Source organism: Antechinus flavipes, chromosome 1 (assembly GCF_016432865.1).
Source record: "Antechinus flavipes isolate AdamAnt ecotype Samford, QLD, Australia chromosome 1, AdamAnt_v2, whole genome shotgun sequence".
Classification (NCBI taxonomy): Eukaryota; Metazoa; Chordata; class Mammalia; order Dasyuromorphia; family Dasyuridae; genus Antechinus; species Antechinus flavipes.
Genome location: NC_067398.1, coordinates 108,953,818 through 108,981,040, shown reverse-complemented (window position 1 = coordinate 108,981,040; position 27,223 = coordinate 108,953,818). Strand labels below are relative to the sequence as shown.

General features: G+C 32.6%; 1 protein-coding gene across 2 annotated transcripts in view; it reads left to right on the top strand.

Moving 5' to 3' along the window:
• Positions 1 to 27,223, top strand: part of UHRF2 (ubiquitin like with PHD and ring finger domains 2) — a 163,825-nt gene that overhangs the window by 131,308 nt on the left and 5,294 nt on the right. For both annotated transcript variants that reach the window (XM_051987558.1, XM_051987566.1), the window contains exons 10-15: positions 5,694 to 5,800; positions 10,211 to 10,373; positions 11,388 to 11,525; positions 18,489 to 18,609; positions 19,156 to 19,316; positions 23,271 to 23,369. In XM_051987558.1, the coding sequence (XP_051843518.1) occupies positions 5,694 to 5,800; positions 10,211 to 10,373; positions 11,388 to 11,525; positions 18,489 to 18,609; positions 19,156 to 19,316; positions 23,271 to 23,369 (789 nt within the window). The remainder of the gene's footprint in view (positions 1 to 5,693; positions 5,801 to 10,210; positions 10,374 to 11,387; positions 11,526 to 18,488; positions 18,610 to 19,155; positions 19,317 to 23,270; positions 23,370 to 27,223) is intronic.

Sequence of the window (27,223 nt, the reverse complement as noted above, 5' to 3'; positions counted from 1 at the left end):
TTGCTTTCTAGATCAGAATTCCATCTGGTACATTTTCTAGATTTTTGTTGAGATTAGTTAGTGCACAATGCTTCCTTTTCTTTCAGCAACTTGACTCTGCCTCCTAATCCCCTCAAGGATAAAGTTTAACAACTTTTCTCTCCCCCAAAAAGATGAACAACCATTTTAAAATTTTATATGCATTAACATTTTCTCTATCATTTTCTTGAATCTAGATAATCAATAAAACAACGTATCAAGCCCTGCTTTGTAGTTTATGTCTGTTTTCAGGGTGTAGATATTCACACTGAGAATTTAACAATTGGTTCTCTGCTTTCTAGCACACCTCTGTCTTTAAGCCAATACCCAAAAAAGACTAAAGAAAGAATAAATGACCCTTTTTTCTTTTTTTTTTTTTAAAGACCTTTTATGTGCAAAAAGCACCTTTATAGCATCTTTTTGGAGATGACAGAAAACTGGAAATAAGATGTACAATAATTGAAGAATAACTGAATAAATTATGGTGTATGAATTATGTATTATATTTTTGTACAAGAAATGAAGAAATGGATAATTTCAAATATATAAAAGGACTTAAATTGATACACAATGAAATGGGCACAATTAAAATATAAATTTATACTGTTAAGATCAATATTTTAAGAATAATTTTGAAGACCTTTTTTAAAATAGAAAAGGCAATAATTTATACAATAATAATACTTTAAAAATAAACAATTCTTAAAACTGTAAGAACTATGATCAGTGCAATGGCCATTCTTGATATTGGATAACCAGTAATGAAACATATTCTCTATTTCAGAGGTGATGAATTCAGGGTACAAACTGAGAAACACATATACACCTACTTAAGCATGTGCATGTGTGTGCACATACAAATACATACAAATGTTTGTAGCCATTGGGGGAGGATTTATTTTGATGATGCAGAGAAAATTTTTTTCTTTTTTAATAGATTGGGAAGTAGAGAGAAAAATAGATTTCTGTTAAAGTTTTTAAATTAAAAAAAAATTTAATGTTAGAAAACAAACTTGGGCTTGCTACAGATGTGAAATATTACATGTACTGTTACATTAGACCCCTGTATTACTAGTTTTATTTAACTGGCTTACTTTGTGATAAGAGACTTTTCATGAAGTTGCTTTGTTGTTGTACAGTTGTTTCAGTTTGTCTGACTCTTTTATGACCCCATTTGTTATTTTCTTAGCAAAGATACTGGAGGGGTTTATCATTTCTCTCTCCAGCTCATATTACAGATGAGGAAACTGAAGCAAGCAGAGTTAAGTGACTTGCCCAGGGTCATATTTTCACTTGGGAAGATGAGTTTTGCTGATTCAGGTCCACCACATTGAAGATCTCTATGGGTCACATATTGACTTAGTTTTGAAATCTAATGTTATTTGTGTTTTATTTTTATTGATTTTGTGAAATATTTCCTACTTTGGTTTTAATCTGGTTTAGGCCACACTCAGAAGTGTCACAAGCCTATGTTTGATACCTCTAATCTAGATTATTCTGGTTAATTACTATTCTAAACTGTGTTTGAGATATTGTTACTTAGCAGAATCCCTTCAATGTTTGTCATTGAAAGAAATTCCCTAGTATGCGGTTTCTCTTCAGAAAATAATTTAATTCAACAAATACTTAATAAATGTCTAGGTACTGTGCTTTGTATATGTAACAGAAACTCAGAAGTGAAATAAGATAATTATCTCAATCCTCAAGGAGCAAAAATTCTAATGGGAAGAGAATGACTTACACAAAAATTATAGAAATACAGAGCAAAATGAATAAGTACATTCATGGTACAGTGGAAAATAGCTCTAGATTTAGAATTAAAGATCCTGAATTTAATCTCTCTTACCAATTGTGTTTTCTCTCTTTTTAAATTTCATTTTAATAGCTTTTTATTTACAAGTTATATGCATGGGTAATTTTACAGCATTGACAATTGCCAAACTTTTTGTTCCAATTTTTCCCCTCCTTCCCCCCACCCCTTCCCCTTGATGGTAGGATGACCAATACATGTTAAATATATTAAAGTATAAATTAAATACAAAATAAGTATTCATGTCCAAACCATCATTTTGCTGTACAAAAAGAATCGGACTCCAAAATATTGTACAATTAGCCTGTGAAGGAAATAAAAAATGCAGGTGGGCAAAAATATAGGGATTAGGAATTCTATGTAATGGTTCTTAGTCATATCCCAGAGTTCTTTCGCTGGATATTGCTCATTCAGTTCATTACTGCTCCATTAGAACTGATTTGGTTCATCTCATTGCTGAAGATGGCCAGGTCCATCAGAATTGATCATCATATAGTATTGTTGTTGAAGTATATTGATCTCCTGGCTCTGCTCGTTTCACTCAGCATCAGTTCATATAAGTCTCTCCAGGCCTTTCTGAATCATCCTGTTGGTTGTTTCTTACTGAATAATAATATTCCATATTATTCATATACCACAATTTATTTAGCCATTCTCCAATTGATGGGGATCTACTCAGTTTCCAGTTTCTAGCCACTACAAAGAGGGTTGCCACAAACATTTTGGCACATACAGGTCCCTTTCCCTTCTTTAAGATCTCTTTGGGATATAAGTCTAGTAGTAATACTACTGGGTCACAGGGTATGCACAGTTTGATAACTTTTTGAGCATAGTTCCAAATTGCTCTCCAGAATGGCTGGATGTATTTACAATTCCACCAACAATGTATTAGTGTCCCTGTTTTCCCACATCCCCTCCAACATTCTGCATTATTTTTCCCTGTCATTCTAGCCAATCTGACAGGTGCGTAATTGTATCTCAGAGTTGTCTTAATTTGCATTTCTCTGATTAATAATGACTTGGAGCATCTTTTTATATGGCTAGATATAGTTTCAATTTCTTCGTCTGAGAAATGTCTGTTCATATCCTTTTGTAATGGGCTGAGGCTTGAGTTGATGCACTGAGGTCCCAAGCACATGAGGCTAAATAGTAATTGGACCATACTTTATTAATATATATGCTTGGAGAAAGAATGGCCCCCGCCCACTCTTTGTGCAAGTCCTGATGTGTTGTATAGGAAATGACGATTTTGGTGGGTGGAGGCAGGGGAGTGGAAAAGGAAGGGGAAGGAGAGAATGCTTGCATTGCCATTGCCACGGCCTTTCAGCTCAGATCCCCCTCTGTTAGTTGGCTTCCTGTCGCAGCTGCCCATATTGCTGTCGCAATCTTTCTTGCCCATATTGCTGTCGCAATCTTTCTTGCCCATATTGCTATCGCAATCCTTATTCACCTCTTCACTTCAATAAAGATTGAAGATTTTTCCCTTAACCTAAATTCCTGACTCCAGCTGATTTTACATACGCGGTCATTACATCCTTTGACCATTTATCAATTGGAGAATGGCTTGATTTTTTATAAATTAGAGTCAATTCTCTATATTTTTTTGGATATGAGGCCTTTATTAGAACCTTTGACTACAAAAATGTTTTCCCAGTTTCCAATTGTGTTTTCTCAAGCAAGTCCCTATGGTACCGTGGAACACATGTTGTATTTGGAGTCAGTGGACCTGGTTCCAAACCCCCAACTTTGCCACTTAATATTGATGTATACTTGGATAAGTCACTCTTAACCTCTGTGGAGTTGAATTTCTTCATTGAAAACTGAGAGGATTACACTAGATGGCTTCTAAGGACTCTTCTACCTCTCACTGTGATTCCAAGATCAAAAGAGAGATACAAGGTGCTGTAACTATATAATATGACAATCTTCTTGATGCTGTATCTCTCCTTCAACCACATCATAATGGCAAAGGGAGATTTAAATTTGTTTGGGGTTTTGAATTCCTTCCTCTGCTTTGTTCAGTGCCTTGAATGTGGCAGATTCTTCTTAATACATGTTAAATCTAGTCCCCTCATCACTCTCACTGCCAGCACTCATTAGACAAATTTCTTGTGCAGTTACTTCCTAACATACATAATTTTCACCATCTTGCTCCCCAGATTTCACCCTATTCCTAGTCTTTCCTACCAATAGTCTGAGAAAACTTTGGCAGAGAAGGGACTTGGCAGAGTCCAGCACCAATCAGTTTCTGAATTCACACTTCTTCATCATAGTGTGCCCCAGCCAAAGGGCCCTTCTTTGTGCTGAGAATGTTCTCCAGTCTTCCCTTATCCATATCTTTGCATTCATTGTACCTTGTTCTTAGAGTGGCTCTTCTCTTCTTTTGACTGATTTCCCATCATTTTTGTTGTTAATCATGTTATCTCAGTCATGTCCAAACCTGACCGCATTTGGGGTTTTTTTTTGTTTTTTTTGGCAAAGACATCAGAGTGGATTGCCATTTCCTTCTCCAGCTCATATAGATGCAAACAACATAAATGAGGTGAAGTGACTTGTCCAGGGTCACATAGCTAGTAGTATCGGAAGCTGAATTTGAACTCAGTCTTCCTGACTCCAGGCCCAGCGTTCCATCAGGGTGTCATCTAGCTGCTCAATCTTATTTCATGTAGTCCATGACCTGTCACCCGACTAGACCATTCTCTGTTAGAACAAAAACTGAGGGCAGCCTGTTATTAATTCATTTAAACAAATATTTATTTAATAAGTCCAATCTTTAAAAAGAATTCTGTATGGAAAAGATCTTAGCAACTTTGAAATGCAGTCTGAACTGACAAATCATGTTCAGTAAGGTACATTGTTTTGGCGATTTGAGTTAGAGCATAAGCCTATTGTCTTTTAAATTTTTAGGACTAATGTACTTTTATATAACAACAAATAATTTTGAATATAAACTAAACATCCATTTTAAGATGATGACTATAAATAGAAGTTAAGTTGATTTAGCAGATAGAAGCCATTCAAGGGGTTAGAAAAACCTGAGATCAGAATGTCTGTGATCTGTACTGTGACTGTAGGGCAAAAGTCATATCTGAATTTTAATGTGCCTTATGCAATCCTTTAATTTAAAGAGCAAGTGCTTATGTGCTTCTCTGGAGGGAGTTTTCTATACTGAAAAATTTTCTGTGAAATGAAAGCCTTAATATAAAATTTTTATGACACTGTTCAGAAGAAAACTAGAATCCAAATTTCTTTATGTAAATCTCATCTTATTTTCCATATTCAACATAAACTTGATACCATACCTGATTTTCTAATTCTTTCTCAATTTTGTTTTTCATCTATAGCAAAAACATGAATCTCCTAAGAAATTATATAAAATCTTAACATTAAGAAGCGTGAAAAGAGGATGTAGATAAATGATTGTCTATCAAATTCTTATTTATGACCAGTTATTCTTTATTTCTGAAATTTTAGTATTATAAGACAGCATTTAAAAATAAATTTCGGGGCTGAATTTTCCAAATGCCAATATTGCATATATTCAGTCTTGTAATTTTTATTTTAAAAAATAAAAATTTAATTTAAAAATATAATTAGCTCCCCCTCTCTCTTCATGTTGTCTTAAGAACAGCCATGTTTGGAAATTGTATTTTTAAAGTTGGGAGGGTTGAAGTTGGCTTAGCCAAAATATAGCTTGGAGTTCAGTTGTTAAATTCTGCTATCATTTCATACATTAAATAACATATAATATGAATCAATAATTCAGCTAAATTAATGTTCTGGTTTTGACAAGAGAAAACAAGATGAATTTTTTTAGATATTATTTTAATTTGAATATTTGTAATGGAGCATAATTCTCTCACAGGACCGAGGAGATGAATTCACTTACACTGGAAGTGGTGGTAGAGATCTCTCTGGTAATAAAAGAATTGGAGAACATTCATTTGATCAAACATTAACAAACATGAACAGGTAAAGACATTTTTATATATTTGTAAAACACTCAGAGTTTCACTTTTGTGAAAAATGAATTTTAATATACCCTCATCATACAGAATAGACTAATAGAATATTAAATTGTATTTCCAGTTAAAACAGCATTAAGTACTTGCTGCTTGAGTGGCACTGTATTACGTGCTAGAAAGACTCATATAAAATCATGTCCCTGACTTCAAGTTTAAAATCTACTGTGGGAGTGTACTAATATTTAGTCCTTCCTGAGACATTGCCTCATTCTAGAACCAAAACCAAGAATCTTCATGTTGTATTGTCTCCATTAAGATGATTCCCAGCCATCTCACTCACTCTACTTTTTGTGTTATTAAAAAGTAATGAAGTAAAGCACATGGAAATATTTTTAAGTTCCTTGAAAGTTTTATATTATGTTTTTAAAGTGAAATAATTTAGAACCCAGTAGTTTTTGTTACTTTTGAATGAATTCTTGAATACATAATGTAGAAATAAAAACATCAAGGAAGTTAAACTTACATTCCATTAAGTTCAAATTTGCTTTTAAAATGTATTTGTAGCATGTTTATAATCTTGCAACACAAGGTTATTAATCTGTGAAGTAGGATAATATAAATAGATGTAGATACCACAAACTGTGGTTTCCTGGGTAGTTCCATATAATTTTGTGTATTAAATTAAAGTGTCACTCTAAGGTGATCCTTTGAATCCATGCAATAGGATGTTTTGGTAAGTGAAAATGTCATATAATGTCCTTTACGTAAAGACTAGACCTGTGAAATTATTGGTCTCTGGAAAAATCTTCACATTAAAAGATTCTTCAGGGTATTACTTCTATTAAATGAAATGTCTAAACAAATGTTCGTAATAGACAACATAACCACTTCATTATTAAATGACTCAACCTAAAGAAAGTAGTATTTTTAGAAGATTCTAGTGTATTTGGTAACAGTATATTTAATGGACTTTGATTATTTGATTTAAATTTGATGTTTCATCCCAGAATTAACACAAATATTATATATAGTAAATACTTTGGCAAAATGTATAAATAAATGAATGCATTATCACTTATTGTTTTAATGTTTTAGTATTGATTCATTCTGTGAGAGTTTTTATCATGAAGAAAAGTTTAAAATTCTTTTTTCTGTTACATATTTTCTAACTTAATGTTTTTTGTGGGTAACTGAACAAAAGCTAAATTGTTAACCACTTTTCAATAATAATGTTTCTTGGCTTAGAATGATCACAGTTTCTTTCCCATGTTATTAATTATTATTTCAACATAATTTCAAAGAGTTATTTAAATATTTATTTGTCAGGTTTTATAGAACCTGTACTCCTTCCAGGTATTCCTTCCACATTATTCCAGACAATAAGGTTGCATTTTTTCTAAACCAGCCAAGGATACAGGAAAAATCTGCTAGAGATGGTGTTTCTCGAGGAGTTTGAACCTATGTTCATTTTTTTCTTTCTTTTTTGTTCCTGGAGAACACCTCCTCCTTAGCCAAAATAATTGTTTTTCATTGTTGGGAGTGTTTCCCTGGGGGTTTTCATTTTTGTTTTTGTATGTTTTAAATCCTTTTTTGAACATTTATCTTCATAGAAATTTCCCTAAGATTTGTTTTTCAAGCTTTCTTCAAAAAAGCACACCTTCTTCCATCAATCATATAGGAATGTCATTTTACTTGAATATTACAAATTTCTTGTTACAAACCATCATAGCTTTAAATTCTTCTTAAATTTCTTAGATGACAGAAAAGAAGCTAAATGAGTTTATCATCTAGTTTACCCCAAAACATATTTAAAATAGCTAGCCAGAAATTAATACAAGACTGAAAATTTAGAACAGTCATTAATCTGAATAGTTCAACTTTCTAGCATTTTAGAAGATTAGAATATTGTTCTCTGTGGCTTGGAGAACAAATTAAACACATCCCATGAATTTTAGAATTTTGGAAAAGATTTGGGTCCAGTTTGCTGCTTTTGTCTCCCAGCTTCAAACTTTGTCTGATTTACAGGTCCATATCTTTAGATTTTGGATTAGGGTTAATCTTAAATATACTTTGCATCCACAGCCAATAATAATCACTTTGAAGTTTGTACCCTGACTGCCATACTGGATAAGGAGTCATACCTCTTTCTCTCTAACTCTCTTTGTATAAAAGGGCTAACAGAATAATAAATAAAGCTGTGACCCTAATTGATTCTATTGTTATTATCCCTATTGCTCTCTACTGTCAAAAAGCAATGGGAAAGATAGATGGCTAAGGTACCATCCCATAAATAACAACCCAAACAAGGGAAAAGTATATTTAACTACTGGTTTGTTTATTCTTTTTCCACCCCAACTCCTTTGAAATAATGAGTAAGGAATTAGTACTTATTTAAAATTATAAAATAATTCTAAGTAATGTGAAAAAAATATGAAATTTGCCAGCTACTTAACTCAGTAATGTCATTTAATTATGGCAAAAGAAAAATTTTGTGGCCGCAGAGACATAAGGTGAACCTATGTCATTGAGAAAAATAAACTTTCAGAATTATAATCATCAAGATTATACTTAATGTTGACTACCAATATTTCAAGAAAATTGGGATATGTTAGATTATCATTATGCCAAGCATATCAGAACTGAAGATAACTTTTTCACATGAGAAAAAAGTGAAAGTTGGTAGTCATCAGAGAACAGATAGATTTAAATAGTTCTTATGTGGACCGACCCTTTTCTTTTTTTAATTGAAACACTTCCTTGGTCCTTTTCAACTAGTAAATGGGTCAGAATTTTTCTTATACAGAGAAGTTAAGCATAGGATTAATGATAATTTCTTAGATATTATGTGCCAGCATTTTTCTTTGAATTTAGGTTGAAACAGAATATATAAATTTTTCTTCAGCTATCATCTCTTCATGGATGTTTCTCAGGAATCTTGTTGCTTAAATATCATGTTGAAAAATAAAGTCTGATGGACATGTAGCAATAGTTATAGGTGTCTATACAAAAAAGTTTTAGTGAAGCATAGAGTGTGAGTTCTCTATTGTGTCCTAGTTTTAAAGTATACTTAAGTAATCTTGTCCTTTAAAATCTCTATCTTGTAAAAATAAGACTTAGTATTAGCCAAAGGGTAGGAAAACTTCTTCTGTTCTAATATTATAGTATTATACTTTCAGAGGACCAGTAACTTAGCCTGCTTTCTTAACTACTAAGACTGGTATAGATTCTCTTAAAGGAAAAATAATTCCTTATCTTTGTTCTACTTTGAAAATTTAATTCCACTCAAGAGAGTTATCATTTGCATAGGTTATTGATCCAGTATGACTATTCACATCTTTCATTTTAACAAATATAGGGTATCCTATGTCAGAAAAAAAATGTTCCTCTTTCTTTATCCAAGGATAACATTGGTGTGTGCTTGTTTGTTTGTTTGTTTGTTTTTAATGCAAGTTTAGCTACTTTTTCCTCCTAAGAATTGTCTTCTCAATTTTATCCTTTCTCTAAAATCAAGAAATGGAGGTGTTCTTATAGATTAGAAGAGTAATAGCCATCTAAAAATCTTCTAGTTAGTTGGATTTAAAACTAATTCTTTATCTTCTAGAAGCTAAACTTCTTTCTTGCTGAATTAGTCAATCTATTACAGAAGTTTTGATCATCTAATCAGATAGTTCTTTCATAATATGTGCCAACTTCCTCTTGTCATATTTGTGGATTGTCAAATCTTTAGTACACTACAAGAGGTCTTGAGCTTCTTTGATTTTCATCTAGTGCTTGTTATAGTCAAATGCATTCTTTTGCTGAATGCCTTTTTTTTAGGAAATTATTCTTAAATAAATCTTGGCTTTAATCTTTTCTAACAAACATTGCTTTAGAAGTCTCTATTGTCTGGAATAATGTGGAAAGGAAGCTTAGAAAGGTCAGTATTTTTTTTTTTGCCTTATTTGAGAAAATCTGGTTTTCCAGAATTCTTTCCACGTTATTCCAACAATCCCTTCTTCCCCCCAAAAAAATAACTTGAATAAAGTCCCATAACTGAAAAGTGGTTTGCTTGCTATAGTTTTCCAAGGTTCCCCATTCTCTCAACACAAATTATTTTAAGAAAAAAATTCCATGTGTTTCCAGTTGTTTTCTATTATACATGGCACAGATGTTACTACTTTCAGAAGAACCCACAGGCTCTCTGGGAAGCACTCCCCTGGCTTTGGGGATGGCATCAGAAAACTGATTTCTCTGTCTTCTCTGCTGGTTGGGGAAAGCATAATCCTAATATCTGGAATAATATGGAAGGAATCATAGAATCTAAGCCACCAGGTAAGGCACGTTCACCTTTTAATTTGGCTAATGATAAGATATCATCCTGTACTTGGGGAAGCACAATTGTGTGGTACGAAGAGGACTTCTTTTATGTTTTCCTTAGGGCATTAGCCCTAAACTGTGATGCTCCATTGGATAATAAAAATGGAGGAGAATCAAAGAATTGGAGAGCCGGTAAGCCAGTTCGAGTGATACGCAGTGCAAAAGGACGGAGAATCAGCAAGTATGCTCCTGAGGAAGGCAACAGATATGATGGCATATACAAGGTGCTCAATCTAACATCCTATTATTCTCTTCATTAAAATAACATTCTAGCTATTAGCCCAAGCCTGCAATTATTAAGGAAGCACTAGGGGAAAACTGAGAGTAGCAAAATATCAGAATTTGCTTTTATCCCTTTTGGAAATATCTAGAAGTGCAATAAATGAATGCAGAACAAACTTTGCATAAAGTACTAGCATACAGTAAGTGTGACTAATTATAATAGCCTGGTAAGGTTTTTTTTTTTTTTTTTTTAACAAAGACTGACCATGTGTAGTGGATAGTAGTGAAGCTGTTTCCTAAACTGCATATATTTTCATATTTTAAAAGAATAACTTAAATGTAACAATTGGAATTGAAAAATAATTTTATTATAATTAATGTTCTTTTCAGCATGAATATAGCGTAGCATCAATTTTGGATGTGAGATTTGTAAAGATTTCCAAAAACCATTTGTGCTTATTTAGCTCTAATTAAAATAGACATATATCCTTTGCTTGATATGTGTTGATATACGTGTGCTTAGAGGTTTTTTAATCTTTTGGGAAATTGACTTTGTATAATCATTTTTCCCCCAATATATGTGTTGTGTAGTCTTCTGCCTTGCATAGTTTTATATTCATCACTATATACTCAAAAGTATATACATTTTATATTAAATTAGTAAGAAAATAAAGTTAGTTCAAAGAAAAGGTTTGCCATAGTAAACTCTACATAACTAAGCACTCATCACTTTATACTCAAAATGTATCTATTTTTGTAAAATACATACAGTTTATATTAAACTAGTAACAAGAATGAAATTAAACAGTTGGGTAAAAAAATAATTTTATTCTACAAAATAATTTTTTCCTTTTTTTTTTTTAACTATTTGTGGTAGGGTATACATGTTTTATAAAATATTGATTACCTCCAAAAATTGAGAAAATTGACTTTTGGCAAGTCCATTTTCCATTCTTAAATCTGAACAATTAATGTGGCAAACATTCTAAAAAGTCCTAGACTCTTATATGATTTAGGTGGTGAAATACTGGCCAGAAATTGGAAAATGTGGATTCTTGGTTTGGCGCTATCTTCTTCGAAGGGATGATGTTGAACCTGCACCTTGGACCGCAGAAGGAATAGAACGATCAAAGAATCTGCGTCTAAGTGTTCAGGTTAGATTATATTTCAGATTTAATCTTTTTAAAGAACGTGTGTGTGTGTGTGCGCGCGCGTGCGTGCGCATGCCTTTTATATGAGTATTAAGCACTAACCACGATCCATTGAGGTGGTTTGGCCTGAGTATGAAAAGGAAATTGTGAAGCTCAGTGGCATGGGTAGAGGGAATAAAGAAGGAAGAGTTGTGTCCCAACAGTAGGAATTTGGTCTGATTATTAATGCTGCAAATAGCTGTGTAAATTGTTATGTGATTGTGATGGAATATTGTTCTATGATATAATCAACTGTGGAAGACTTGGCTATTCAGATTAAAACAATGAGCCAAGACAGTTTCAAAGGAACCATGATGAAAAATACTGTCCATCTCTAGAGAGTAAACTGATGAAATCAGTTCAACTTGAAGCATACTTTCTTTATTTTTCTCGTTTTTGTATGTGTTTATTTTCTTTTTTGTAGCATAGTTAATATGGAAACATATTTTATGTGATTGCATATATATAATTTGTATCATATTGCTTGCCTTCTCAAAGGATGAGGAAAGGGATTGGATGAAGGGAGAGAATTTAAAAATAAAAAAAATGTTAAATGCTATTTTAAAATAAAGAAAAGAAAGAGACTTAGTCCTGGTAGAAGAGGAGGAGCAAATTCTCCCAATAAAGAATGAGATGTTCCCAGTAGTTAGGAATATAAATATCAGGGAATTAAAAGGAAAGAAATGAATTAGGATATTCTGAGGATAGGAATTCCCAAATGAAAAATTTTTCCTGGTAGGATGAGAAGATGCCTCTGGAAGAGAATGGATGATTTTGACCAGAGCGTCTTTCTGCTTTCTGCCTCTTTTTTCCTTCTCTATGCATCTTTCTCCCTGCCATTTCACCATTAGAGGTTCTTTGTCCTATTTTTCCTCTTCCCCATGCTTATATATGATAACCCACAAGACCTTGGTTTCTGGCTTGTTTTTATGTGTAGTAAATGATTTGGTTGCATAATATTTAGCAATTCTCTTCTTTTTCCAAATTCTCACATATCTTAGACTTTCTCCCTGATGGTCCCCAAAATGTGGTTTTACTTTTCATTTGCCACCCTCTGCAGTTGTACCTTCAATAAAGATGGCTAGTTTGTCATTCCTCTTTGGCACTGTTACTCACTGCATGTGGTAGGGCTGCACTTTGGTTTGGACAAGTATTTGATCACCCAGGCAAGTGAATATGTACACTTTCTAATACAAATCCAATTTTAAAAATTTCAATTGTTAACAAATTTATACACTTATTTTCATTTTAAAAAGTTAAAATAGTAATTGTGATTAACTATATTAGAACAATTGCCGTATAATGTAACTTTTTTTAAATAGGAAAAAAAGTTTCAGAAATTATTTTCTGCCCCATTTTGTGCTAAATTTCTTCTAGACAATCTCCTAGTGTCTGTTTTTTAAAAAATCTTTTATATTTAGTTAAATATTTCCCAATGACATATAAAAATTTTTTGAACAATATTTTTAAAATTTTTTGAGATCCAGTTTATCTTCATCACCACTCACCACCCACTCCACCCCCTCATTAAGAAAGCATATGGTATTGATTATACATGTGAGGTCATGCAAATATATTTCCTCTTAGCTATGTTGCAAAAGAAAATGCAAACAAAATAAAACAATAATAATAAAGTTTTAAAATTATGCTTCTATTTCCTTCAGAATTCATCAGTTCTTTTTCTGGAGATTTTTCATCATAGGTTCTTATGATTGCCTTGGGTCTTGGGTCATAGCCTTGAGCAGAGTAGCTAAGTCTTTCATAATTGATCTTCATTACAAGATTCTTTTCATATGTACAGTGTTTCCTGAAGTTATGCTCAAAATCCTCCTGCTTGTTGTTTCTTATATCTTATATCACAATAATATTTCATCATGATCATATACCACAACTTATTCAACTATTCCCCAATTGATGGGTATTCTCAGTTTCTAATTCTTTTGTCGTCACAAAAAGAGCTGCTGTAAATATTTTTGTATAGATAGGTTATTTTTTTTCTTTTCTTCATTCTCTTTAATATACAGACCTAGTAGTGTTATTACTAAGTTAAAGGATGTGAACAATTTGGTATGAACCCTTTGAACATAGTTTCAAATTGTTTTGCAGAATGGGTGGACTAATTTACAACTCCACTAACAGTTCATTAATGTCCTAATTTTTGTACATCCCCTTCAGCATTTGTCATTTTCCTTTTCTGTCATGTTAACCAATTTAATAGATGTGAGATGGTACCTCATACTTTTAAAATTTGTATTTCTCTAATTAAGAATGATTAGAGCATTTTTTCATATGACTATATATATATATATTTGATTTCTCTTGAAAACTGCCTGTGGATATCCTTTGACTACTAAGAAATGGCTCTTATTTTTAAAATTTTGATTCAGTTTCCTACATTGAGAAATGAGATCTTTCTGAGAGAAACATAGTATAAAAGTTTTTCTCTAGTTTCTTTTTAATTTTGGCTGCATTTAGTTTTGTTTGTGCAAAAACTTAATAATTTTATGTAATCAATATTATCTGTTTTACTTCCTATAATGCTCTTATCTCTTGTTTGGTCATAAAGTCTTCCCATTTCCATAGATCTTGCACATACATTTTCCCATGCTTCTCCCCCCTCCAATTTTCTTATCACCCTTATGTCTAAATAATTTATCTCTTTTGACCATATCTTGATTTATAGTGTGAGGTGCATGTCTATGCCTAGTTTTTTCTAAACTGCTTCCCGGTTTCCTAAAATTTTTGTCAAATTTTGTCCAAGTTTTTACCCTAAAAGCTTGCATCTCTTGAATTTAAAAAATATTAGATGCTGTGGCCATTTACCTACTATGTATTATGTACCTCCTCTATTTCACTGCTGCATCACTCTTTCTTAGCCCATATTAGATTGTTTTAATAATTACTGCTGTGTAATATAATTTGAAATTTGGAACTGCCAGGTAGCCTTTCTTGATGTTTTTTCCTGATTCCCTTGATATTCTTGATATCATCTTATATCCTGCAAGTTCGCTGAAGTTGTTCATTATTTCAAGTTTTTTTTATTTGTTGATTCTCTTGGGTTTTCTGAGTATACCATCATATTATCTGCAAAGAGTGAGAGTTTTGTTTCTTCATCACCTATTTTATTCTTTCAATTTTTTTTCTTTTCTTATTGCTTTAGCTACCATTTCTAGTATGATATTGAATAATAATAGTGATAATAGAAATCCTTGCTTTACTTTTAGTCTTAGTAGAGAGACTTCAAGTTTATTCCCATTACAGATCAAACTTGCTCTCACTTTTAGATAGATGCTAATTATCATTTTAAAAAAACTTCTATTGAATCCTTTGGTTTCTAGCTTTCTTAATAGGAAGGAACATTATATTTTTTCGAAGGCTTTTTTTTTTACATCTATTGATATAATATGATTTTTGTTGGTTTTGTTATTGATATAGTTATGTTGATAATTTTCTTCACATTGAATCAGTCCTGCATTTTTGGTATAAATCCCCCATGGTCGTAGTGTTTAATCCTTGTGATATATTGCTGTATTTTCCTTATAGTATTTAAGATTTTTGCCAGAATATTCATTAAGAAAATTGATCTATAGTTTTCTTCCTTTGCTTTTGCTTTCCCTGGTTTGGGTATCAGTACCACATTTGTGTCATAAAAAGAATTTTCTACTTATTTTTTAAAAGAATCTTTAAAAATAATAATTTATATAATATTGGAATTAATTGTTGCTTCAGTTTGGTAGAATTCACTTGTAAATCCGTCTGATTCTGGATAATTTTTCTTAGGCAGCTCACTTAGTGCCTTGTTCAATTTCATTTTCTAAGGTAGGATTATTAAGTATTTTATTTCCTTTTCTGTTAACTTGGGCAATTTGTATTTTTGTTGCATTTCACTTAAATCATCAGTTTTACTGGCATATAATTAGGCAAAACCAATTTAGATGTGAGCGAGCTTCAAACACATACTCACACTGTTTTCCCATCCACTCTAAAATCTCTGGGTTGCAAATTTCTTTTATGTAAAATAATTTTCTCTATTATTCTCCCTAGATATCTTTCTTTCTTTACCTGTTTGTTTTTTACATCATCCTAACATAATTGACTCACTCCTCTATCCTCTTTTATGTAGAATCTTCCTTATTCCTCTAATAATGATGAGTTCTTAGAAGAATTCTTCCCATCTTGAAAGATTAAATGTATTGAATCCCTTTTTTTTCATGCTTCTCTTGAGTCTTACATTTGAAAGTAAAACTTTTTTTTATTGATGCCTGTTCTTTTCATCAGGAATACTTGAAAGTCCTCCATTTCATTGAGTATCTATCCCCCCCCCAAAAAAAAAAAAGATTTTAGTCAGTTTTGCTGAGTAGGTTATTCTTAGTTGTAAGAAGCAACTCAAATCTATATCTTATTAGAAAAGTCTGTTAACATATAATAAAAATACATATATGTCTGTTTTTGTCCTTCCTGTTGTAGGTTTAATCTGATATCATTAATAGTCTACAGTTAATACTTTTTTCTCTGGACTGTCATCTTTTCTCCTGACATCCCTCCCAAAATGTCCAAACCTATTTTGATTTCCAGATCTCTCCTCTAGTTACCACTACTTATAATTAAATAGCCCTTCAGTCTTTTAGTTCTAAGCACCCCTAAAGATACCCAGACTATATATTGGGACATGTTTATTTTGTTCTTTATAATTACATTTTGATTTTAAGTTGTAATCGTAACTATTTAATATGATAGCTGCTAAATCTTGTGTGACCTGTGTCTCCATAGTAATTGAATGATTTCTCTCTGACTGCTCGAAGTCTTTTTCTTTGACCTGGCAACTCTGTAATTTGACTATAATGGTTCTGGAAGTTTTCATTTTCGGATCTCTTTCAGATTGTGATAGGTGGATTCTCCCAATATCTCCCAATATTTTACTTCTTGGATTTTTGAATGTAAAATTTGGGACTTCTAGGAGCATGTCAACTTAGAGGAATAAGGAAAAAACAAACCTTGAGTCGCTTCAGTCACTATCGTTCTAATTTTCCCCCTCCTTCCTCCCACCCCCCTCCCCTAGATGGCAGGATGACCAATATATGTTAAATAGGTTAAAGCATAAATTAAATATAAAATAGGTATAAGTGTCCAAACAGTTATTTTGCTGTACAAAAAGAATTGGACTCTGAAATATTGTACAATTAACCTGTGAAGGAAATCAAAAAATGCAGGTGGGCAAAAATATAAGTATTGGGAATTCTATGTAATGGTTCTTAGTCATCTCCTAGAGTTCTTTCGCTGGGTGTAGCTGGTTCAGTTCATTACTGCTTCATTGGAACTGATTTAGTTCATTTCATTGCTAAAGATGGCCAGATCCATCAGAATTGATCATCATATAGTATTGTTGTTGAAGTATATAATGATCTCCTGGACCTGCTCGTTTCACTCAGCATCAGTTCATGTAAGTCTCTCCAGGCCTTTCTGAAATCACCCTGTTGGTTATTTCTTACCAAACAATACTATTCCATAATATTCATATACCACAATTTATTCAGCCATTCTCCAAGTGATGGGCATCTTCTCAGTTTCCAGTTTCTGGCCACTACAAACAGGGCTGCCACAAACATTGGTGCACATAAGATCCCTTTCCCTTCTTTAAACTCTCTTTGGGATATAAGCCCAGTAGTAACACTGCTGGATCAAAGAATATGCACAGTTTGATAACTTTTTGAGCATAGTTCCAAATTGCTCTCCAGAATGGCTGGATGTGTTCACAGTTCCACCAACAATGTATCAGTGTCCTATTTTCCCACATCCCCTCCAACATTCTGCATTATTTTTCCCTGTCATTCTAGCCAATCTGACAGGTGTGTAGTGGTATCTCAGAGTTGTCTTAATTTGCATTTCTCTGATTAATAATGACTTGGAGCATCTTTTCATATGGCTAGATATATAGTTTCAATTTCTTCATCTGAAAATTGTCTGTTCATATCCTTTGACCATTTATCAATTGGAGAATGGCTCGATTTCTTACAAATTAGAGTCAATTCTCTATATATTTTGGAAATGAGGCCTTTATCAGAACCTTTGACTGTAAAAATGTTTTCCCAGTTTTTTGCTTCCCTTCTAATCTTGTCTGCATTAGTTTTGTTTGTACAAAAACTTTTCAATTTGATATAATCAAAATTTTCTATTTTGTGATCAATAGTGATCTCTAGTTCTTCTTTGATCATCAATTCCTCCCTCTTCCACAGTCTGAGAGGTAAACTATCCTATGCTCTTCTAATTTATTTATAATCTCATTCTTTATGCCTAGGTCATGAACTCATTTTGACCTTATCTTGGTGTACGATGTTAAGTGTGGGTCAATGCCTAGTTTCTGCCATACTAATTTCCAATTTTCCAAGCAATTTTTGTCAAACAGTAAGTTCTTAGCCCAAAAGCTGGGGTCTTTGGGTTTGTCAAACACTAGAGTATTAAAGTTATTGACTGTTTTGTTCTTTGAACTTAACCCATTCCAATGATCAACTAATGTAGTTCTTAGCCAATACTAAATGGTTTTGGTAACTGCTGCTTTATAATATAATTTTAGATCTGGTACATCTAGGCCACCTTCATTTGATTGTTTTTCATTAATTCCCTTGAAATTCTTGACCTTTTGTTTTTCCATATGAACTTTATTGTTATTTTTTCGAGTTCATTAAAATAGTTTTTTGGGAGTCTGATTGGTATAGCGGTAAATAAATAGATTAGTTTAAGGAGTATTGTCATCTTTATTATATTTGCTCGCCCTATCCAACATATTTTAAAATTTTATGTAACTTTTGTTTCCCTTGAAGACTTTTGACATGGAAGTATTTAACTTTTCCCTAATCTCATTTTCTTTTTTTCCCCAGAATTCATGACCCTTAAGAAAATTTTTTTAAATTCAGTTTTGTTCTCTTTTAGTATCCACCAGGCTATGAAGAAGCCATGGCAAGTAAAGAAAAGAAAGATAATGTCAAAAAGCCACCTGTGATGAAGGGGTCAAGCAAACGAAGTAATGAAAAACAGAAAAGGTCAATTGATGGTATGTTAGATGATTTCTGAAAACTTTGTAAAACAGTTATGCAAACTAAAAAGAAAACAATTTTGATTATTGAGAGATTGGAGAAAGGATGTTGCCTTTTCTTTAGATTAAGGCATAATGTCAACATACTGATTTTTTTTATGTGTGTTTTTTATTTTGAAAGTAATTAAAAACACAAATACTGTAGGTGGTTAAAAGGCACAGACAAATAAGAGAATGACTAGGCTTTAATTCTGACTCTATTACTAACCCATTATATGACTGTGAATTCACTCCACTGGGTCTCATTTCCCTTATAAGTAAAAGAAGAGATTTTGACAGGCCCTGTAGTACCATGTCAGTTCCAAAATTCCATAGATTTCTAATTTTTTGAACCAATTTTTATAATTGACCTTTATCTGAAATTGTACCCATTACCCAAGGTAAAGTACAATTATTAGATTTTTGTTTCACAAATGAAGTTCCTACTTACTTGTCAGATTTTTGTTCCATAGTGCTGCCTAGATCTGTCATGTTGACATTTCTACTGACAATATTTTTCAATAGGTCAAGTTGAGCCTGGGACTGGCTCCAAAACCAGAAGAATGACAGATGGAGGGAAAGTTGAGGCTTTCCAACTGACCACACAACAGCAGAGTCTGATCAGACAAGACTGTCCAAACCAGAAGCTATGGGATGAAGTGCTTGCATCTCTGAAGGAAGGACCAGTATGTTCAAATTCGATTACAATTTTAGTGTTAAGAATTACAAAAATAGGCATTTCCTATTTTGATATGTGATGCTTTCCAGTTTTTACAGATGATTTTCTTTTTACTTGTCATTCATTAAAGGCACCATATTAAGAAGTAGAAATTACAGATATTTTGTGTAGTTCTTTGCAGAGATAAGAGCAGAGTATGAGATTTGTTTTTGCCTTGGTTATATTCAATAATCATTGAATATAACTCTTTGAATTTTCTTTAAGTAGCAATTTTTGTATGTAGCTACATATTGGAAGGGAATCTTAATGAAACCAAGGTTTTTATAAAAAAAATTTTTTCATTCTTATTTAATTAATATTTTTCCCATTTTTTTTTACATTTTTATTTTTTATTTACATTTTTTTGAACTTGTGAGTTCCAGATTCTCTCCTTTATCCCCACTCCCTATCCTCACTCCCAGACTCTATTAAGAAACCACATGTGAAGTTATGCAAAACATTTACATAAAAGAAAAAGTGTGAAAGAAAACATAGATCTCCCACCCTAATTAGAAAAAATCCTCAAGAAAAATAAAGTTTAAGAGAGAGAGAGAGAGTGATTCAATCTGTTTTCAGACACAATCAGTTTCTTCTCCGAGTATAGAATTTTTCAACCTAAGTCCTTCAGAATAGTTGTGGATCATTTTATCTACTGAGAATAACAAAGTCATTTATAGCTGGTCATCCCAGAACATTGCTATTACTTTGTATGCAGTATATTTTACTTTGCTTGAGTTTATGGAGGACTTTACAGGTTAGTTGTTTTGGGATTTTTTTTTGAGAGCACCCTGCTCAGCACTTTCCACAAAATTCACACACATACAACAATATATTCAGGCATTCCCCAATTGGTGGGACATCCCCTCAATTTCCAATTCTTTGCCCTGAGAAGAGAGCTGCTACAAATATTTTTGTATGTATATGTCCTTTTCCTTTTTTTTCTTTTTAAAAACTCTTTTGGTGTTCATGCTTAAAAACCAAGTTTTTGTAGATTTTCTTTAAAACCTAGGAAAATATCTCTTATAACTCTAAGTTATATTTTTATTTTACTCATTTATGCAATTAGATGGTTTAGCAAACCCAAATATACAACTTGTAGAAAATGATTTCTTTAAAAGATAGACGCCGCATATATAAATATATTTTTAAAGTATTTCCATATATTTTGACTACTTATGAAGTAGTGGTATAGTATAGGGCACTAAATTTGAAGAAGATCCTTGATTCACATATTTGTAGTTGTATTTATTATTAACTACATTATCCTAGGCAATTCACTGATCTTCCATTTTTAACTCTTTTGCCATGATAATAATTTTACCCCACCTAATTTCCTCACAAAGTTATTTGTGAGAGAAAGCATATTATATTGTAAATTTTAATCTCTAGAAATGTCTGTTATCATTATTGTCATTATTGCATCTTTATTTGTCAAATTATAACATTATTTCTGTTAATGCTTTATAGATTGGATTGCAGGGCAGTTTGTTGGGGGTTGAGATGGAGGTATAAATCTATTAAGATAGATCTGTTGACATTTCAGGTATTTTAGTTTAGCTTTAAGGAAATATCCTGTAATAAGTGCATTTTTATCCTTGTAGAGACATAATGGTTTTGTGTACAACAAAGCAAGAAAAGCCAGTTTAAGTCTCCAGGTGGCCAAAAAAGAGGCCTGGAACAGGAGTCCAGAGATCCAGATTCTGACTTGTGGCTCTGCTACTAAGAAACCATGATTTGGACCAAGTTCTTCCCCTTCTCTAAGCCTCAGTTTTCATGGCATTAAAATTAAGGGGTTTGACTAGATGATTTTGAAGCCATTTCACGTTTATGATCACACTACCTTAACAACATGTAGGAAACGTTTAAATTTTTTTAAAATGAATTATTTCTGCTACCCTAAAATATGATGATGTGCATAGCTATAAAGGGTGTTGCTATGTAAATTTCTCTTATATTTCTCCCATTGCCAGTTAATGATTGATTTCATGTGAATGGAGACTAAGGGAGGAAAAGAGAAGGACGTTTTCCCTCTTTTTTTTCTTGGGGTCCTGGGATAATTGAGAGCTAGAAGAGGCTGTGGAGATCACCTTGTTTCACCTACACTTTATTTTTCTTGAGGATTTTTTCTAATTAGGGTGGGAGATCTATGTTTTCTTTCACACTTTTTCTTTTATGTAAATGTTTTGCATAACTTCACATGTGGTTTCTTAATAGAGTCTGGGAGTGAGGATAGGGAGTGGGGATAAAGGAGAGAATCTGGAACTCACAAGAAAAAGAATGTGTTGAAGAGAAGCAAAGTGACTTCCCCAAGATGACCTAGAGAGTAACTAGTTGGCAAGGATTCAAACCCTATTCCCTTTATTCCAAACCTCTTTCCCTTTCCATTGTGCCATGTTTTCAGTTGTGAGTGTCCTAAAAACATAAAGGTACCACTTTTGAAATATATCTTTGACCTCTGCCCTGAAAATAATTAATCCTTAGAATTTTTAATAAATTATAATTTCTGTAAAAATGCAAAGAGAACAAATATAAAGTGTCCTCTCTATCTAGTGAAATTGAAAGCTAATCTATGAATTACATTTAAATCAACTTTGCAATTGTATTTTTAAAAAATTCCCTCCTACCACACTCTTTTCACTTTTCCAATATGTATAGGTACTTCTCTTTTTAAAACAAAAAACTTACTTTCCTTTATTTTCTTCTCCAACACCCCTTTAAAATGTATGGGGCAAATTATTCCTGTTAAATAATGGAATACTAATAGCATTTTTATGCCCTATACAGTAGATTGAATAAACCCAATTATAGGAAACTATACTGTGTAATAGAAAAAATTAGACTTTTAGAATCATAAGAACTTCATTTCATTTCATGATCCCATTATTTACTCATTGTGTGAACATGGGCAAGTCTCTATTACCTATCTGTTAAGCAGACATGATCATCCATATTTTATCTACCTTACCACGTTATTGAGGGACTAATGGGTGTGTGTGTGTGTGTGTGTGTGTAAGTAATATAAGTTTCTGTTTTCCTTTACTTCTTCAGGTGCTATTTTTTTTCCTTTAAAATTTACTAAATTCTGAAATGAATCTAATATTCATGGGGGGGAAACTCATTATAGGACCATGTTTCCTAACTCCAATCCAAAGGATTTTTGACTATTACCTCTTTTTTGAAGAAAAAAAAAGTGTTTCAAGCAACTTGAGCCAATTCTGTAGCTTCTCCTTATGGCTGAAATTCTGGGTCCTGGTCTACGGAATAGTCTTTTCAGCTGCAACTCTCTTCAATAATCCTAAGAACTATAAGCAGAAATTGCAATCCCCTCTCCTTATTTATCTCACAAACTGTAAAGTCTTGACCAAGTCATTCTCAGAAAATTAGCTTTCCAGTATCAAACTCAGCATTAATTATAAATTTTAAATGTCTGTCTTTTACTTATAAAGGATCATTGTCAGGTGGAGAGCCATCCTATTCCTATACATGTCCATTGAGACATCCCTGGGATATTTCAGCTACCCAACACTGTCTGCAGAGCACAAACAGAAGGGAGAAACAAAACAACAATTCCAAGATTTCCTAGAAAAGATTAATATAATACCAAATTAATATATAACTGCAGTTGAGCCTTTTCCCATAAAAGGAAGATTAGACTATTTGAAGGTATTTGGGAATGTGTCTATGGGCTGGATTTCCATCTATGTCTCTGCTTTAGAGGTAAAAGCCAAGTGCTATAACATGAAGGAGGAGAATTTTTCTTTAGCTGCAATTGAAATATACTTGTGATACAGAAGTTTTTCACTTTATAAATTCTTCTCATAGGAAATTTTAGTTGTAGATAGGGATTTTTTTCTTTCAAAATTTTGTTTGGAAACTATAATAAAATGCTAATTTTTCTACTCTTGTTTCTTGGGTATCCTAGAATTTTTTGAAAATACTGGAACAGTCCTTTATGTGTGTCTGCTGCCAGGAGTTGGTCTACCAGCCAGTGACAACAGAGTGCCTCCACAATGTCTGTAAAGTAAGTCTGGTTGACAGCATGAGCTTGCTGAATTTTTTTCTGCTGGGAAAGGCTCTGAGCTGGTTTTCTGTTTTGTGGGAAGGATTAGGAAAAGCATCTTAATTAAATGCAGGAAGGCAGAAAATAGTAAATGCTTTCTTTTCAGATCACAATGCAATAAAAACTACATTCAACAAAAAGTTAGGTGTAAATAGACCAAAAAGTAATTGGAAAATAAATAATCTCATCTTAAAGAATGATTGGGTGAAACAGCAAATTATAGACATAATTAATAATTTCACTCAAGATAATGACAACGGTGAGACATCATACCAAAATTTATGGGATGCAGCGAAAGCGCTAATAAGGGGAAATTTTATTAGAGGTTTACTTGAATAAAATAGAGAAAGAGAAGATAAGTGAATTTGGCTTGCAACTTAAAAAGCTAGAAAAAAACCACATTAAAAACCTCCAATCAATTACTAAACTTGAAATTCTAAAATTAAAAGGAGAAATTAATAATATAGAAAGTAAAAAAACTATTGAACTAATAAAACTAAGAGTTGGTTTTATGAAAAAACCAATAAAATTGATAAACCTTTGGTAAATCTGATTAGAAAAATGAGAGAGGGAAATCAAATTAGTAGTCTTAAAAATGAAAAGGGAGAACTTTCCACCAATGAAGAGGAAATAAAAGAAATAATAAGGGTTACTTTGCCCAACTTTATGCCAATAAATTTGATAATCTAAGCGAAATGGATGACTACCTCCAAAAATATAGGCTTTCCAGATTTTCAGAGGAGGAATTAAATTGCTTAAATAGTCCCATTTCAGAAAAAGAAATAGAACAAGCTATTAATCAACTCCCTAAAAAAAATTCCTAGGACCAGATGGATTTACATGTGAATTCTACCAAACATTCAAATAACAATTAGACCTATTTGAAAAAATAGGGAATGAAGGAGTTCTACCAAATTCCTTTTATGACACAGACATGGTACCCTAAACCAGGTAGATTGAAAACAGAGAAAGAAAATTATAGACCAATCTCCCTAATGAATATTGATGCTAAAATCTTAAATAAGATATTAGCACAAAGACTACAGAAAATCATTCCCAGGATAATACACCACGATCAAGTAGGATTTATACCAGGAATGCAGGGCTGGTTCAATATTAGGAAAACTATCAGTATAATTGGCCATATTAATAATCAAATTAACAAAAACCATATGATCATCTCAATAGGTGCAGAAAAAGCATTTGATAAAATTCAACATCCATTCCTATTAAAAACTCTTGGGAGTATAGGAATAAATGGACTTTTCCTTAAAATAATCAGTAGCATCTATTTAAAACCAGCAGTAAGCATCATATGTAATGAGGACAAACTGCAGCCATTCCCAATAAGATCAGGAGTGAAACAAGCTTGCCCACTATCACCATTACTATTTAATATTGTATTAGAAATGCTAGCTTTGGCAATAAAAGTTGAGAAAGAGCTTAAAGGAATAAGAATAGCCAGTGAGGAAATCAAATTATCACTCTTTCCTGATGATATGATGGTATACCTAGAGAACCCCAGAGATTCTACTAAAAAGTTATTAGAAATAATCCACACCTTTAGCAAAGTTGCAGGATACAAAATAAACCCCCATAAGTCATCAGCATTCTTATATATCACTAACAAAACCCAACAGTTAGAATTACAAAGAGAAATTCCATTTAAAGTAACTACTGATTGTATAAAATATTTAGGAATCTATCTGCCAAGGGAAAATCAGACACTTTATGGGCAAAACTACAAAACACTTTCCACACAAATTAAGTCTGATCTAACCAACTGGAAAAATATTAAATGCTCTTGGATTGGGCGAGCAAATATAATAAAGATGACAATACTACCTAAACTAATCTATTTATTTAGCACTATACCAATCAGACTCCCAAAAAACTATTTTGATGACCTAGAAAAAATAACAACAAAGTTCATATGGAAAAACAAAAGGTCAAGAATTTCAAGGGAAATCAAATGAAGGTAGCCTAGCTGTACCAGATCTAAAATTATATTATAAAGCAGCAGTTACTAAAACAATCTGGTATTGGCTAAGAAATAGACTAGTTGATCAATGGAATAGGTTAGGTTCAAAGGACAAAACAGCCAATAACTTTAATAATCTAGTGTTTGACAAGCCAAAGACCCCAGTTTTGGGGATAAGAATGCATTATTTGACAAAAATTGCTGAGAAAATTGGAAATTAGTATGGCAGAAATTAGGCATTGACCCACACTTAACATCGTACACCAAGATAAGGTCAAAATGAGTTCATGACCTAGGCATAAAGAATGAGATTATAAATAAATTGGAAGCGCATAGGATAGTTTACCTCTCAGACCTGTGGAAGAGGGAGGAATTGATGATCAAAGAAGAACTAGAGATCACTATTGACCACAAAATAGAAAATTTTGATTATATCAAATTGAAAAGTTTTTGTACAAACAAAACAAATGCAGACAAGATTAGAAGGGAAACAATAAACTGGGAAAACATTTTTACAGTCAAAGGTTCTGATAAAGGCCTCATTTCCAAAATACATAGATAATTGACTCTAATTTATAAGAAATCAAGCCATTCTCCAATTGATAAATGGTCAAAGGATATGAACAGACAATTCTCAGATGACGAAATTAAAAACTATTTATAGCCATATGAAAATATGCTCCTACTCATTATTGATCAGAGAAATGCAAATTAAGACAACTCTGAGATACCACTACACACCTGTCAGATTGGCAGAATGACAGGGAAAAATAATGCGGAATGTTGGAGGGGATGTGGGAAAACAGGGACACTGATACATTATTGGTGGAATTGTGAACACATCCAGCCATTCTGGAGAGCATTCTGGAACTATGCTCAAAAAGTTATCAAATTGTGCATACCCTTTGATCCAGCAGTGTTTCTACTGGGCTTATACCCCAAAGAGATACTAAAGAAGGGAAAGGGACCTGTATGTGCCAAAATGTTTGTAGCAGCCCTGTTTGTAGTGGCTAGAAACTGGAAAATGAATGGATGCCCATCAATTGGAGAATGGTTGAGTAAATTGTGGTATATGAACGTTATGGAATACTATTGTTCTGTAAGAAATGACCAGCAGGATGAATACAGAGAGGACTGGCGAGACTTACATGAACTGATGCTAAGTGAAATGAGCAGAACCAGGAGATCATTATATACCTCAACAACAGTACTGTTTGAGGATGTATTCTGATGGAAGTGGATCTCTTCGATAAAGAGAGCTAATTCAGTTTCAATTGATCAAGTATGGACAGAAGCAGCTACATCCAAAGAAAGAACACTGGGAAATGAATATAAATTATTTGCATTTTTGTTTTTCTTCCCGGGTTATTTCTACCTTCTGAATCCAATTCTCCCTGTGCAACAAGAGAACTGTTCAGTTCTGCACACATATATTGTATCTAAGATATACTGTAATCTATTTAACATGTAAAGGACTGCTTGCCATCTGAGGGAGAGGGAGTGGAGGGAGGGAGGGGAAAAATCGGAACAGAAGTGAGTGCAAGGGATAATGTTGTAAAATTACCCTGGCATGTGTTCTGTCAATAAAAAGTTATTCTAAAAAAAAAAGGAAAAGCATCCTTTTTTAAGGTAGAATAACTAAGTGGTGAGATATTTTGCTAAATATTATAATATATGGTTGTATTTACTAGTAGAAACTTGCTGTTTTTACTCAGCAAAGAACTTTTCAATTTTCTGCCTGATATAGTTTATCCCAAGAGATTTAGTGTAATTTAAAGCTTCAAAACTGTTTTTAAAACAAAACAGTCTTAAAACTGGCAAAACTTTTCAGGCA